We start from the raw sequence: 12072 nt of genomic DNA, 5'->3' as shown, positions 1-12072 counted from the left end.
GAATTAGAATGCACCCCACAATGAAAGAAGGAATTTATAGCATACGGTCCAACAGATTGATTCATGTTCGGTCCTGTTGCTGCAAAAAGAGCGAGAAAAACAAAAATAGAACAAAACCATGAAAGCTTCATGTCCTACGCTTTATAAGAAAGAATAGAAACCATTTCGAGAAAGCTATGAGCTTTGAATCAATTCTGTTTTTTACCAATATTTGATGTTAAAAGTGTACAAATTCGAAAACGAAAAATACGAACTTTTCTCCATAGATAACTAAATGCATTACAACGAAAAGAAAAAGGAAAAAAACATAAAAAAAATGTTTAAAGCCTAAATTGGGCCCCACACGAGTAAGTTGTATCACATGAACCAGCAACTCGTACAGTGTATTCATGAACGGGTCTAACAAGAAAAGGCGGTAAGCGCCCAAGCAGCTCACAAACGCACTCGTCATCGACCTGAGCTAACCATTTACAGCACTGTTGTTCAACAGGTGACATTTTATGTTTGTGATGACGACCATGAACACGCTTATTATGATGATCATGTTTGTGATGACCATGCTTGTGCACATGAGTTTGATTCTGCTCGTTATCATTTCCTGGTACATCAGCATGTGGATGACCATGTTTATGCCCATGACTATATGTCTGCTCATGGCCACCAGGCGGCGGTGGTGTAGTAGGAAAAACTTGGTTAAAAGGTGGAGGTGGAGGTGGGACTTGTGATGATGGTAGATACGCACAGGCTTGATTTGCAAGAGCCAACTGGAAATTACAGAGCGGCCGAGGGGCAAAAGGGGGAAGTGGGACCGTACTGACTATAGGGAAAAATGTGAGAACAGCCCATTTAAGAATATTGACAGTGTGCATAGTCTTCTGTGTGAGAAACAACCGATGTGTAATGATTTGTGTCTGCTCCTATAAATGGCTAAAGCTGAGTACATTGTAACATAGAAATTCATCATAAAGTTTGCGTGTTCTTGATAGGTAGGTCTGCCATTGGTTTTAAGTTATATAGAACTGCAACAAGAAAAAAAATGATTAAAGCGAGCATGTCAATCATTCCATTTGCATGATATAGAATATACCATGTTTGGTAGTTGGTACAGTACTGTTTGGTGAGCAGATGTTAAAAGACTAAACTTCTTCTAAACAGATTTTGAAAACAAAATGCCACATATTATCGAGTTTCACCAAACGAGAGAAAACATGTAATGATATAAATATAAATATCACTAAGATTTTAGGTATGCATGATAAGAAGAATGACACCTCTGGTGTGGTTCAAGCTCCATAGTAAAAGGTGGTTATAGTTTAGGTTAGATTAAGGGAAAATTCCCAAAATAGCCCTTTTTTAGAGAGAGAAAGTGCAAAATAGCCCTAAATTTCAAGATATTCCCAAAAATAGCCCATCTAATTTGGACTGAGCAGACGAGATCTGAAAAAATCCTCCGGCCAATAAAATTTAGACAAGTGTCAAAATCCGATGAGATTTTTAAAAATATTGGGGGACCAGTCCATATTTCCTATTAAAAGTTCTTGAAATTAAACAGTCTTGCCAGACGGTCTTTTAATGTTTCCTAACGTGTCCCCACAACTTCCACAAACATAGGAAAATGTGCCTTTAAATTTGGTCTTTCAAGACGCATTTAGGGTGAATTTGTACCAATAAGATCATAAATTTATAAATGTTGAGGGATCCCTCCATATTTTTGAACTAAAATTTATATTCCAAAGCGTTCTGGCCAGACGGGTTATATAAGTTTCTTATCTCAACCCTATATATTTTAAACTCATAGAAAAATGTTTCATTCAACTTTGTCTTTCAAGACACTTACTTGAAAATTTGAACGAAAGGGATCATATTTTTAAAAATATTGTGGTACCCGTTCATATTTTTCACAAAATCTTTATATTAAAAAGTTGTCTTGCCAGACGGGTTATATAAGTTTCTTATCTCGACCCTATATATTTTAAACTCATAGAAAAATGTGCCATTAACTTTGTCTTTCAAGACACTTGAAAAATTTGAACTTAGGGGATCATATTTTTGAAAATATTGTGGTACCCATCCATTTCTTCACAAATCTTTATATTAAAAAGATGTCTTGCCAGACGGGATTTTTAAGTTTCTTATCTCGACCCTATATATTTTAAACTCATGGAAAAATGTGCCATTCAACTTTGTCTTTCAAGACACTTACTTGAAAAATTTGAACTTAGGGGATCATATTTTTGAAAATATTGTGGTACCCGTCCATTTCTTCACAAATCTTTATATTAAAAAGTTGTCTTGCCATACGGGATTTTTAAGTTTCTTATCTCGACCCTGTATATTTTGAAACATGGAAAAATGTGCATCAAAAAATTTGTCTTTTAAGACACGAATCTTTGAAATTTGTACGAAGGAGACGGGTATTTAGTATATTCTTACTTGTCCGTCCATATTTACATTATATCTATCTTCATCAATCCTCATTCATTCAATATTTTCATAAAATTCTAACTCTTCAAATCATGAAGTTTAAGAGGGGTGATCAAGTGGAGGTTATGGATATGGGCCCCGGGTTCATTGGATCCTATTATGACGACAAATAATCTCGACGTTCGGTATGAGAGGATGGTTTAGGGTGGTATGAAGTGGAAGATAATGAAGATAACTCATGTATATTCTTTGGATGATCATGTCGGAAAAGACGGAATCTCATACTATATTGTCGGTATAGACGGAATATAAATAAATTTTGAAGGTCTAGACTAAATTTAAACACATAAGAAATAAACTACAAACTCGTCTTCTTGGTACAAATTCACCCTAAATGCGTCTTGAAAGACTAAATTTAAAGGCACATTTTCCTATGTTTTTGGAAGTTGTGGGAACACGTTAGAAAACATTAAAAGACCGTCTGGCAAGACTGTTTAATTTCAAGAACTTTTAATAGGAAATATGGACTGGTCCCCCAATATTTTTAAAAATCTCGTCGGATTTTGACACTTGTCTAAATTTTATTGGCCGGAGGATTTTTTCAGATCTCGTCTGCTCAGTCCAAATTAGATGGGCTATTTTAGGAATATCTTGAAATATAGGGCTATTTTGCACTTTCTCTCTCTAAAAAAGGGCTATTTTGGGAATTTTCCCTTAGATTAAACCTGAAAAAACGGGCGGGTTGGACCAAGAGGGGTAACGGGTCAGAACAGGCTTGGGTCAGGATGAACCTTTTAAAAACTGAGTTTTGACCCAAATAAAATGCACTGGTCAAAACGGGCTGTTTCAAAAAATGGTCACTTTTGGTCGGTTCAGAAACAGTTTTGACCAAAATGACATACAAAATTTTTAACAACACTTTTAAGCACGGCTAATTAATAGCAATTTTAATTTGAAGATGAGAGGTATAAGCAATTAGAGTTAAATGATGATGCATCAGTTACATCATACAACAGCAGAATCCCATGGCTGCATGGTAATAAGCTGTGCACTATACCAAGATTAGCTAAAAATTATACAGCTTTTAAATATGATTTACAGAAATTAATTCCATATTAGAAGACAATCGAGACTCGGGAGGCAACCGAAGACCCAAATCCAATCAAATCCTTTTTTTTAAAAAAAAAGCCCAAATCAATCAAGTATGAATTATGCATCGATAATAACCTAACTTAGGATTTTGATCTTCAAAATCTCCTAAATTAGGGAAAGAACGAAGGAAACAGTTTAACAGAAGCACAACCTACTGCAATGATGAATTTAAATGGATAGGGAGGTAACAGTGAAGATTAGGGTTCCTCTTTACAAATCAAAATTTGAAATTAAGAGAAGATTTGATAAGGTTTGAAGCTGCAATGGAAGCCTAGATAAAAAAGTTGTGACAGGACGTGATTTACACTGGTAAAACGGAGGCCATGCAGAAAGAAGATGGAGAGAAACGAGAAACTTTATATAACCACCCAATGTGACTCGCTCAATCCTTTAGCTCTGCCCATCTTGACCCGTCCACATATCTTGTTCTCCTTACTTCATCCCATAAATACCCAATGAAAAATACTAATGACCAACTTAAACTAAAATGTTATGATAAAGATCTATTGTGACCCAAATTTTGGTAATTGGGTCACTTTTGCTAGGTCTAGTTTAAATGATTAAAAAAACATAAATAAATCGACATTCAGCAAAAAATGAAACAGTTTAATTTGAAACAAAGTGTATGAAAATAATTCATTTTCTACTATTACTTAAGCGGGCTAAATTTTAATGGAACCATATCATCTTTTACCATTAATCATGGTAACAAGACTACAAGAGTTTTGTGTCATAGACTCTAGGTACTACTAGTGGCCTACATGCCAAAACCAGAATGAAAACAATTAATTCAGAATCAATTGTGCTTAACCACATATAAATATGCAGTAGTTCCAGTTATTTTACAAAATGGCCTTAAAACCAAATCTTTTGATCAATCATTGACATTTGACACACTAGTTCTAAAGGCAAAGGTACTCATAGTACTCAACAGTTGAACACTAAGACTCAAATTCACAAGTAAATGCCCTTATGCAAAACTACAAAACTTAATTGTCTTTTAAGTTACTACACTCTACACCTATGGCTGTCTTTTCATCTAACGGGTCATGACACTGCAAACTTGCAACTAACATATTCAAGCACATGAATTTATAAAGTAGGAAGAGACTCACAGCATGATTGCGTTGCAGTCAACAGATAAATTTCAAGAGCTATAAAGCTCTTCACTTTCAGTAAGATCAAGATCATTCAATGTACTCTTTCTAACCGACACCATGCCCGTATCGTCTTTAACCGCTTGTCTCTTAAGCTTCAGTTGTTCTTCCCTCAGCTTATGTCCTTCAGCCAACAACTCAACAAAATTATCGTTAACTTCTAGTAACGGATCGCGGTCAATCAACTCATCGCCCTTATAAGCTTCTTTCAACATCGCTGTTTTAATCCCACCTTTCAACGACATATAAAAGATCCCCGAATGCCGCGTAAACACACTCGAAAACGCATTCGAAAACCTATACTCTTCAGTAAACTTTCCCAATATCGGCACCGGAATCCTTTTATACAACGATAACGATAACAACTCGTGAAACACTCCCACCGTTCTCTTCTCCATTTCTAGAGACGCTTGATCAAAACTCGACGCGTCATCGTACGGCGATATGTACGGACGTTCCATCCAATCCCTAATCCACTCCCTCATCTCTTTCTTAATAAGAAAACCCGACGGCAGCTTCCAGTTAAAAGACGGTCTGATCTTCACACCAGTCAACTCCGTTTCCTCGTCAGCCCGTTGCTCAATCACCGACTTCGCAAACCTCGGGTTCCAAGACACCAACTCCAAATACGAATTCCCAACTAACCTAAAATAATCCGGATACCTCGGTACCAAACTCTCCAAAAAGTCATTCGGAAACCCGAACTCTCGTTTCACATGAACTAACTTATCCGCACTAACCACATTATCTCTACTCATCATTAACAACTTACACAACTTAGCAACAATTAACTCTTCATTCTCTCGATAAACCCTTTCGTTTCGATCCAAAACGCATTGAAGCCGATCACTAACTTTTAAAAACTTAACGGGTTGAGTTTTGGGTTTAATTCGATCATAATACACATCGAAAAGCAACGGGTTTCAGGACAAAAAGGTGTCGACTTTAACCGGAAGGCGTAACCTTTCGCGGCGTTAATCTAAATACCGAAGTGGGATTACTTGACCCGGTTCGTTTAAGACTTCTTTAACAACTTTGGCACAGAATCGCCAGTGTTTATCGGTTTCAATTGCTTGGTCTAGGTTTTGGTCTTTACGCCATTTGACTTTTAGACTGGAAATTGAAGCTGTGAATTGAAACCAGACACTGATTGCAATTGGGTTTTTGGGTGTGTAGATGTGTGAAGAGATTGTGGGTCTGTGAAAGAACATACCTTGGTGGAATTGGAAGCTTGTATCAGACTGTAGTGAAATGAATTGAGGATTGAATGATTGATGCAGTGGTTATTTGAATTTGGTAAAGTTAGGGTTTTAAGGAAGTACTAATTTGGTTTATGTTCAAAACCAAACGGATAACTGAATTTTGGTTCGGTTTGGTATAGTCGGATACGTTTCGATTCGGTTTAATCGGTTTCAATCCAAATAATCAAACAACCATAAAATATTAAGGTAGCATTTGGCTGAGGCGGGCAAATAAACCGGTTAACCGAACTAACTTGAAAATCGAATCGAAACCAAACTGGTTTGAAACCGATTATGTAGAAACCGGTTTGGAATCGATTGAAACCGTATGTTCGGAAACTGTTTGTAATTTTTTCTACCAAACTAGTTCCAAACCGGTTAACCGAACCGAAATCGGACAAAAACCCGAACCGAAACCAAACATAACATGGTAAGAAACCAGTTTTAACCCGAACCGAAACCGATCATAAACTGGTTTTAACTTTTGTCGACCAAACCGAAACGGTTTTGAGTTTTAAACCGGTTTGTGCACCTCTAGAATTTGGCATGCTGAAATGAGTAACAGAACCAGCCATTAGACCATTACCAAGTCTGTTTAATTCCCCCTAAAATAACCCGTCAGTGCGCTAACCATTAACCACCACCATCCGTCACCCACCACCTCAAACCACCGACCGCCATCGCCATCGCTCCCCGCCACTACCGCCACCGCCCATCAGCCGCCACAATCACCCAAACGCCACCTGCCACCACCAACCGCCATCATCTATCAGTCCAACACCGTCACCCACCAACGTCCAGCACCACCACGGCCACCACCACCCACCATCGCGCTAGCACTCGCCGCTAATTTTATTTTATTTATTCGCCTTTTCCTGCAAAGTAATATTTCATTTCATTCTCACATTGCAACCAAACAAAACAACTAAATGATATTGATCTATTCCATTACCTCATTCGTTCAATTTATTTACCTATTCAATTACCTCATACCAAACATGTCGACATGTTTAAGACACGAAACGTGTTAAAACACGTGCCGTGTAAACAAGTCCGTGTTATAAATTGACAACCCTATTGAGTATATAAGGTATAGGGATATATATAAAGTTATCTTTTTATACTATCTAGTTTGTAGTTTCTTTTATAATATGAAACTCTAAATATAAATTTATATGGATTAACTAAATGTTTACCATTTTTCTAGATTATAAGAAGTTAATTCAAGAGTTAATATAATCTTATATGAACCAGCTTGATACAAGTAAACACTGCAAAAGGTGTTTAAATTTAAAAAGACGTAACTTCGGCTATAGATGAAATTACGAGAACCAAACTTATAAAAGACATAACCTGCTACAACCACTACAGGCCCAACTGTTAGGCCCAAATTCCATCACCTGGGCCCTCAATTCTACCAAAAAGTCCCCCTACCCCCCAAGTTTCGCAACATTCAAACCTTCCATAATTAGCATGACACGATTTTTAGTTGTCAAACGTAGCTTAAGCCCTTTAGTTAATGTTTAAATTTCGTGTTTCATATGTCGTGTTATAATTTCAAAATTCCACAAAACTGTCAAATTTAGAATTCCCTGTATGATGGGCTCTTTGGTAATCATTCGTCATTCAAAAGTCAATAAATGTTCTCACTTTTTTTGAAAATGGTCTCTTTTTATTTTGTTGATTCTGCTATGTTTAAATTTGGGAATTCATTGTATATATCGTATAGTTTTTTAATATTTTTTGAAAGTGGTTGTGAGTAGAAGAGAGATAAAATATAATGATAAATGTATAAATAATATTATTTAATTAAACATTAGAGAGAAAATACAGTGATTTTTAATATAATCATATGATATGTATGGATATACGATAAGGAATGAGCTCGGAATGATCTTAGAACTTTGATCTTGCATGTTTCTGTGTTCAAATTTTCAAACAGCAAGACTAATAGTTAGGAGCCTTGTGTGTTAGAAGTTAGAACTTTGAACCAATCTATTAACTAATTCATTCTATATTATATGTTCATGACTGACACGTTTTATTTCTACGCATTTTTGGTCTTCACTCAGAAAATTCTTGAATAGGCTACTGCATTTGCACCTTACATAATATTTCTCTTTGGAAAACATACAAAGGTTGTTAACATCTACAAAAAAAACTAAACATTTGGAAGCTCATTATAACCATACGTAATTGTTAATCATCGTGTGAGCGAATAAGGAACATGGTACACCTCCATATGATATAAAGTCGTGCCTTTTGTTCTCGAATTTGTTTTGAACATCTCACCTGGGACCGCTGTTTTAGTGTCTTGAACAATGATGAATTTGGAGTTTCCATGAGAAGTTTACACCAGAGAATTTGTTGAAAGAGGACCTCCAATCCTATAAACATATGCTTACATACATGTCTATACATAAGGCCACCTAAAGCAACTTATATAGACCTTAAATCGAACAATCCAAATGAGCTTACAACTTTCAATACAAAAGGTACAAATCATATTAGCTATGGAAGCATTGAATACTTACACATTCCACACCCTCCAATCCATATCTTTTATGGGATATCCTTTGTCCATTGGCCAAACTTTTTCATGAAAATGATGCATCATCAACCTCCTAACCCTTAGCTTTATAATTGCAACATGAATATACTTGATAAAACTGAAGAATTTGTTATGTACTCGAATGTTTCCTATGATTTTATCATTTGTCATCATCATAGGATTTAGTATTTGGTGATTGTTAATGTAACATACATATGTTCACAATTTCATGTCGTTTTAAAACGTTATTAATAATTTGAAAGCCACGTGTTTAGGGTAACCTGTATTTTACCTTGTATTGTGGTTAGAGTGGGCTTTCATCCATGGTTTGTCCAAATCTACGATTTTAGTCCAATAGTTTTAAATTTGCGATTTCCGTCTCTATAGTTTTTTTCATTTGCAATTAAACCCGACCCCATTAATCACGTTAAGTTTGGTCGTTAAACCCTTTAGCGCCCTTCACGCGAGAGGTAGTTTTGACCTTTTTTCCCCCAATACACCCTAGCCCCTCACGTGAGGTCGCTTGTGAATTAAAACAGGGGGTTTATTTGGGGACGAAAAGGACAAAACTGCCTCTTACGTGAGGGCACGCTGATGGGTTACAACGATCAGACTTAACTGGGGTTAGTGGGGTCGGGTGTAATTACAAGTGGAATGAAATCACGGAGACGAAAATCCCAAATTTGAAACTATTAGACTAAAACATCAGATTTGGACAAACCACAAGGACGAAACCCGCAATATACTCTGTTGGTTAATAGGATATCGACTGGCTCTAAAATTTTATGGTGACAAATTCTCACGGTTTTAGAAAAACAATGATATGAAAATCTTGCACATTCATAGTCGGTGAGTAAATGTATTTAGGGAATAAAGGTTTCAAACAAGTTAGGTAAAGATATTTGTGCAATAAGAATCGAAACATACATTGTTTTGTTTGGTTACTTACTTGATGTGGGTATGGTCGTTTAAGATCAAAACAAAATAAATGATTCGTTGACTGTTTTTTAGGTGGATGTTTTTGTGGCTTAGAGATGAAGAAATCCTATGTATTCTTGGGACTTTAGCACAAATCTGACAATGCCATGTGATGCCACGTGTAGATTAGGTACATCTCAAAACCATCATCTAACTAATGCTTGTCTACATTCGTCATTCTAGATTATAGGTTCCATGTAGTATAAGGTTGTATAGTACAACATGGTCATGTTTGAGCATACACCCAAGCATGTAAAGTTAGCTAGACATATAAGGAACACTAGAACATGGCAAAATTGTGCGAAAAGGTGTAATCGTGTAAACTTCAAACACGCATACTCTCTATGGTGTGGTTCTATATCGTTTTGAACGTATCTAGTCTACTTACCATGTGTCAAACTCGCATATATATTACATATATAATCAACTTTCTAAAGAGATTTTATGGTTCTCAATATAAATGACATGAACATTTGTTACGATGATTGCTTGCATCATAGTCGTCGTGTTCAAAGTTGGTAAGCCTATAGGGTGACACGCAATTGTCTTGTGTCTGTCTGGTTGCCGTCGTTTTCAAACTTTCCCATGATATTGATGTTAGAAGGTCAAACTAAACTTTATGATCATTATTTATTATATTTCTAACACGTTATAGTATCTGACATCGAACATTTCGGTTAGTTTGAATGTTTGATTGGTTAGTTTATGTTTAACCGGTTTCTAACTACCATAACGTGATAATGGTTATATTACACCGGTTCAATGTTTTATGTAAATATTATGTTGGAAGATAGACTTATGTGAAAAGATTATTACTTCATTAGATAAATCTACTGTTTTATGTCCTTTGTTAATCAGTTACACCAAGAATCGAAAGTATGCATATTACCATAGCAGTTCTAGAATCTGTCACACTTCAAGGTTTTATTTGCACCAACAAATCAACAAACGAAACCACTCTTGTTTGTATTAGCTAGGTTGCCTTGAGATTAGTTTGTTAGATAGACATGCCCATAATTGAGCTCTGCCTACATTCCAAAACCTTGTCCGAATAGTGTTGGATGAGGCATGGCCACATTAATTAATTATATGCATATTGATCAGTGTTGATTAGGTGTTGGAAAATGACAAGATTTTGTTACTTATATTTTGGAAATTATCAAACTATGGATTATTTTATTAAACATAGGTTATGATATTTAAAATGAACAACATATTCTTCTTAATGGGTTTGTCTAACTTAATCGTATTATAGCTAATAAGTGGCGTTTGTCTATTAAAGGAATTAAAAATTTTAAAGAATTGGACTTGGAGTGAGAGATTTATCAATGGAATAAAAAGAAACAAAAAAGAAAAGGCTATAACATTGTTGGTGAAGCAATGAGCGGTTGTGAGGGAAAAACCAATTTTCTTTTAATTAATTAAATTTTGTGATACCAAATCCATGATAAAACGTCTCAAATGACTTAAGAATGAATGATTAATTCATAAGCTACCGAACCAAAAGCTTTTGTCGACAAGCTTATAAGCTTACAAACTCTTAAGTCAACATAAACAACCAAGTAACATGAATGAAAACTCGCTATTTATAGATAAACAATTGAGATTTACCAGGAATTTGATTTTTGAAAAATAATCAAATTAAGATAATGAAATATGAACTTAATCCTCCTTTACACGGGTCTGGTCGAATACAATAAAATTTGACGCTCCCACGTCACTTTGGGTTTTATCTCTCTAACTTGTATTCTACATTTCCTTGATACATACTACGTACATCATAATGACCAACTGTCCTGCTGACAAGAGAGTAATTGGAATAAAAATTTGTCCATTTTCATTTGTTACTATGATGTTAAAAGGAAATTGCTCGTTTATTGATAAAATTTCTATGGTTTATCCATAACTTGAAATATTCTTGAAAGTTATTGAATTTGGAGATTACCCAATGAATTAATTTTCATGATAGACTTGTATTTGTATATAGTGTAGGGCTGAGCACGGTTCGGTTCGGTTCTTAGGTGAAATCGAAACCGAAAATTCGGTTTTTTCATATATACAAACCATCGGTTTTGGTTTTTCGTTTTTTGGTTCGGTAATATTCGGTTTTTTTTCTTGTTTGTTTTTTTTTGTTCGATTAATTGTTTTATGCTTCATTTCACAAACTCTAATTTCTCTTAAAAATCTATTGAACCAACAAACTCCTAATTTGTTTCGGTTGTTGTCGCATATGGCTTATAAATATATTTAACAATCATTAAATTATTCATTTTAATATATACCAAGTTAAATTAAACTTGTACTTAACTTCTTATTGCGAGAATAATCATACACCACTTTCAAAATACATATGCGATCTTAACAGACTTATAGCTAACACCCTAACAAACTTAGAAGGTTAGAGTACTAATAATTTCATTAAAAACATGGGCAAGAGGTTCGGTCACATGGGATACATGTGACTCACCTGGAACTGACGTACAAGGTTGGTTCTCTCCGCCTCTCTGGTATGCGGCAAGGTGTGTGGCTGGTGGTGCTGGTGGCTGTGTGGTTTGAAGATTTGGAGAGG

General features: G+C 35.5%; 1 protein-coding gene and 1 pseudogene across 2 annotated transcripts; both read right to left on the bottom strand.

Moving 5' to 3' along the window:
- Positions 1-241: 241 nt before the first annotated feature.
- LOC143563797 (protein WHAT'S THIS FACTOR 1 homolog, chloroplastic-like) lies at positions 242-5974 on the bottom strand (annotated as a pseudogene). The gene is made up of 2 exons (XR_013140727.1): positions 4692-5974; positions 242-1019 (listed from the first exon to the last, which is right to left on the bottom strand). The product of XR_013140727.1 is annotated as a protein WHAT'S THIS FACTOR 1 homolog, chloroplastic-like (transcript).
- On the bottom strand, positions 321-869 carry LOC143563791 (uncharacterized). The gene has a single exon (XM_077051254.1). It carries the CDS (start codon positions 867-869, stop codon positions 321-323), a length of 549 nt encoding a protein of 182 aa, XP_076907369.1.
- Positions 5975-12072: the final 6098 nt, after the last annotated feature.

The sequence above is a fragment of the Bidens hawaiensis genome, unplaced genomic scaffold (genome assembly GCF_021521415.1).
Source record: "Bidens hawaiensis isolate Kalapana, Puna unplaced genomic scaffold, B.hawaiensis_p1.1 tig00021526_1, whole genome shotgun sequence".
NCBI classification, from domain to species: domain Eukaryota; kingdom Viridiplantae; phylum Streptophyta; class Magnoliopsida; order Asterales; family Asteraceae; genus Bidens; species Bidens hawaiensis.
This window is presented reverse-complemented; position numbering and strand designations above follow the sequence as displayed.

Excerpts from the sequence above, each read along its gene's own strand:
- LOC143563791 (XM_077051254.1), bottom strand. The coding sequence starts at position 869 with ATGCACACTGTCAATATTCTTAAATGGGCTGTTCTCACATTTTTCCCT.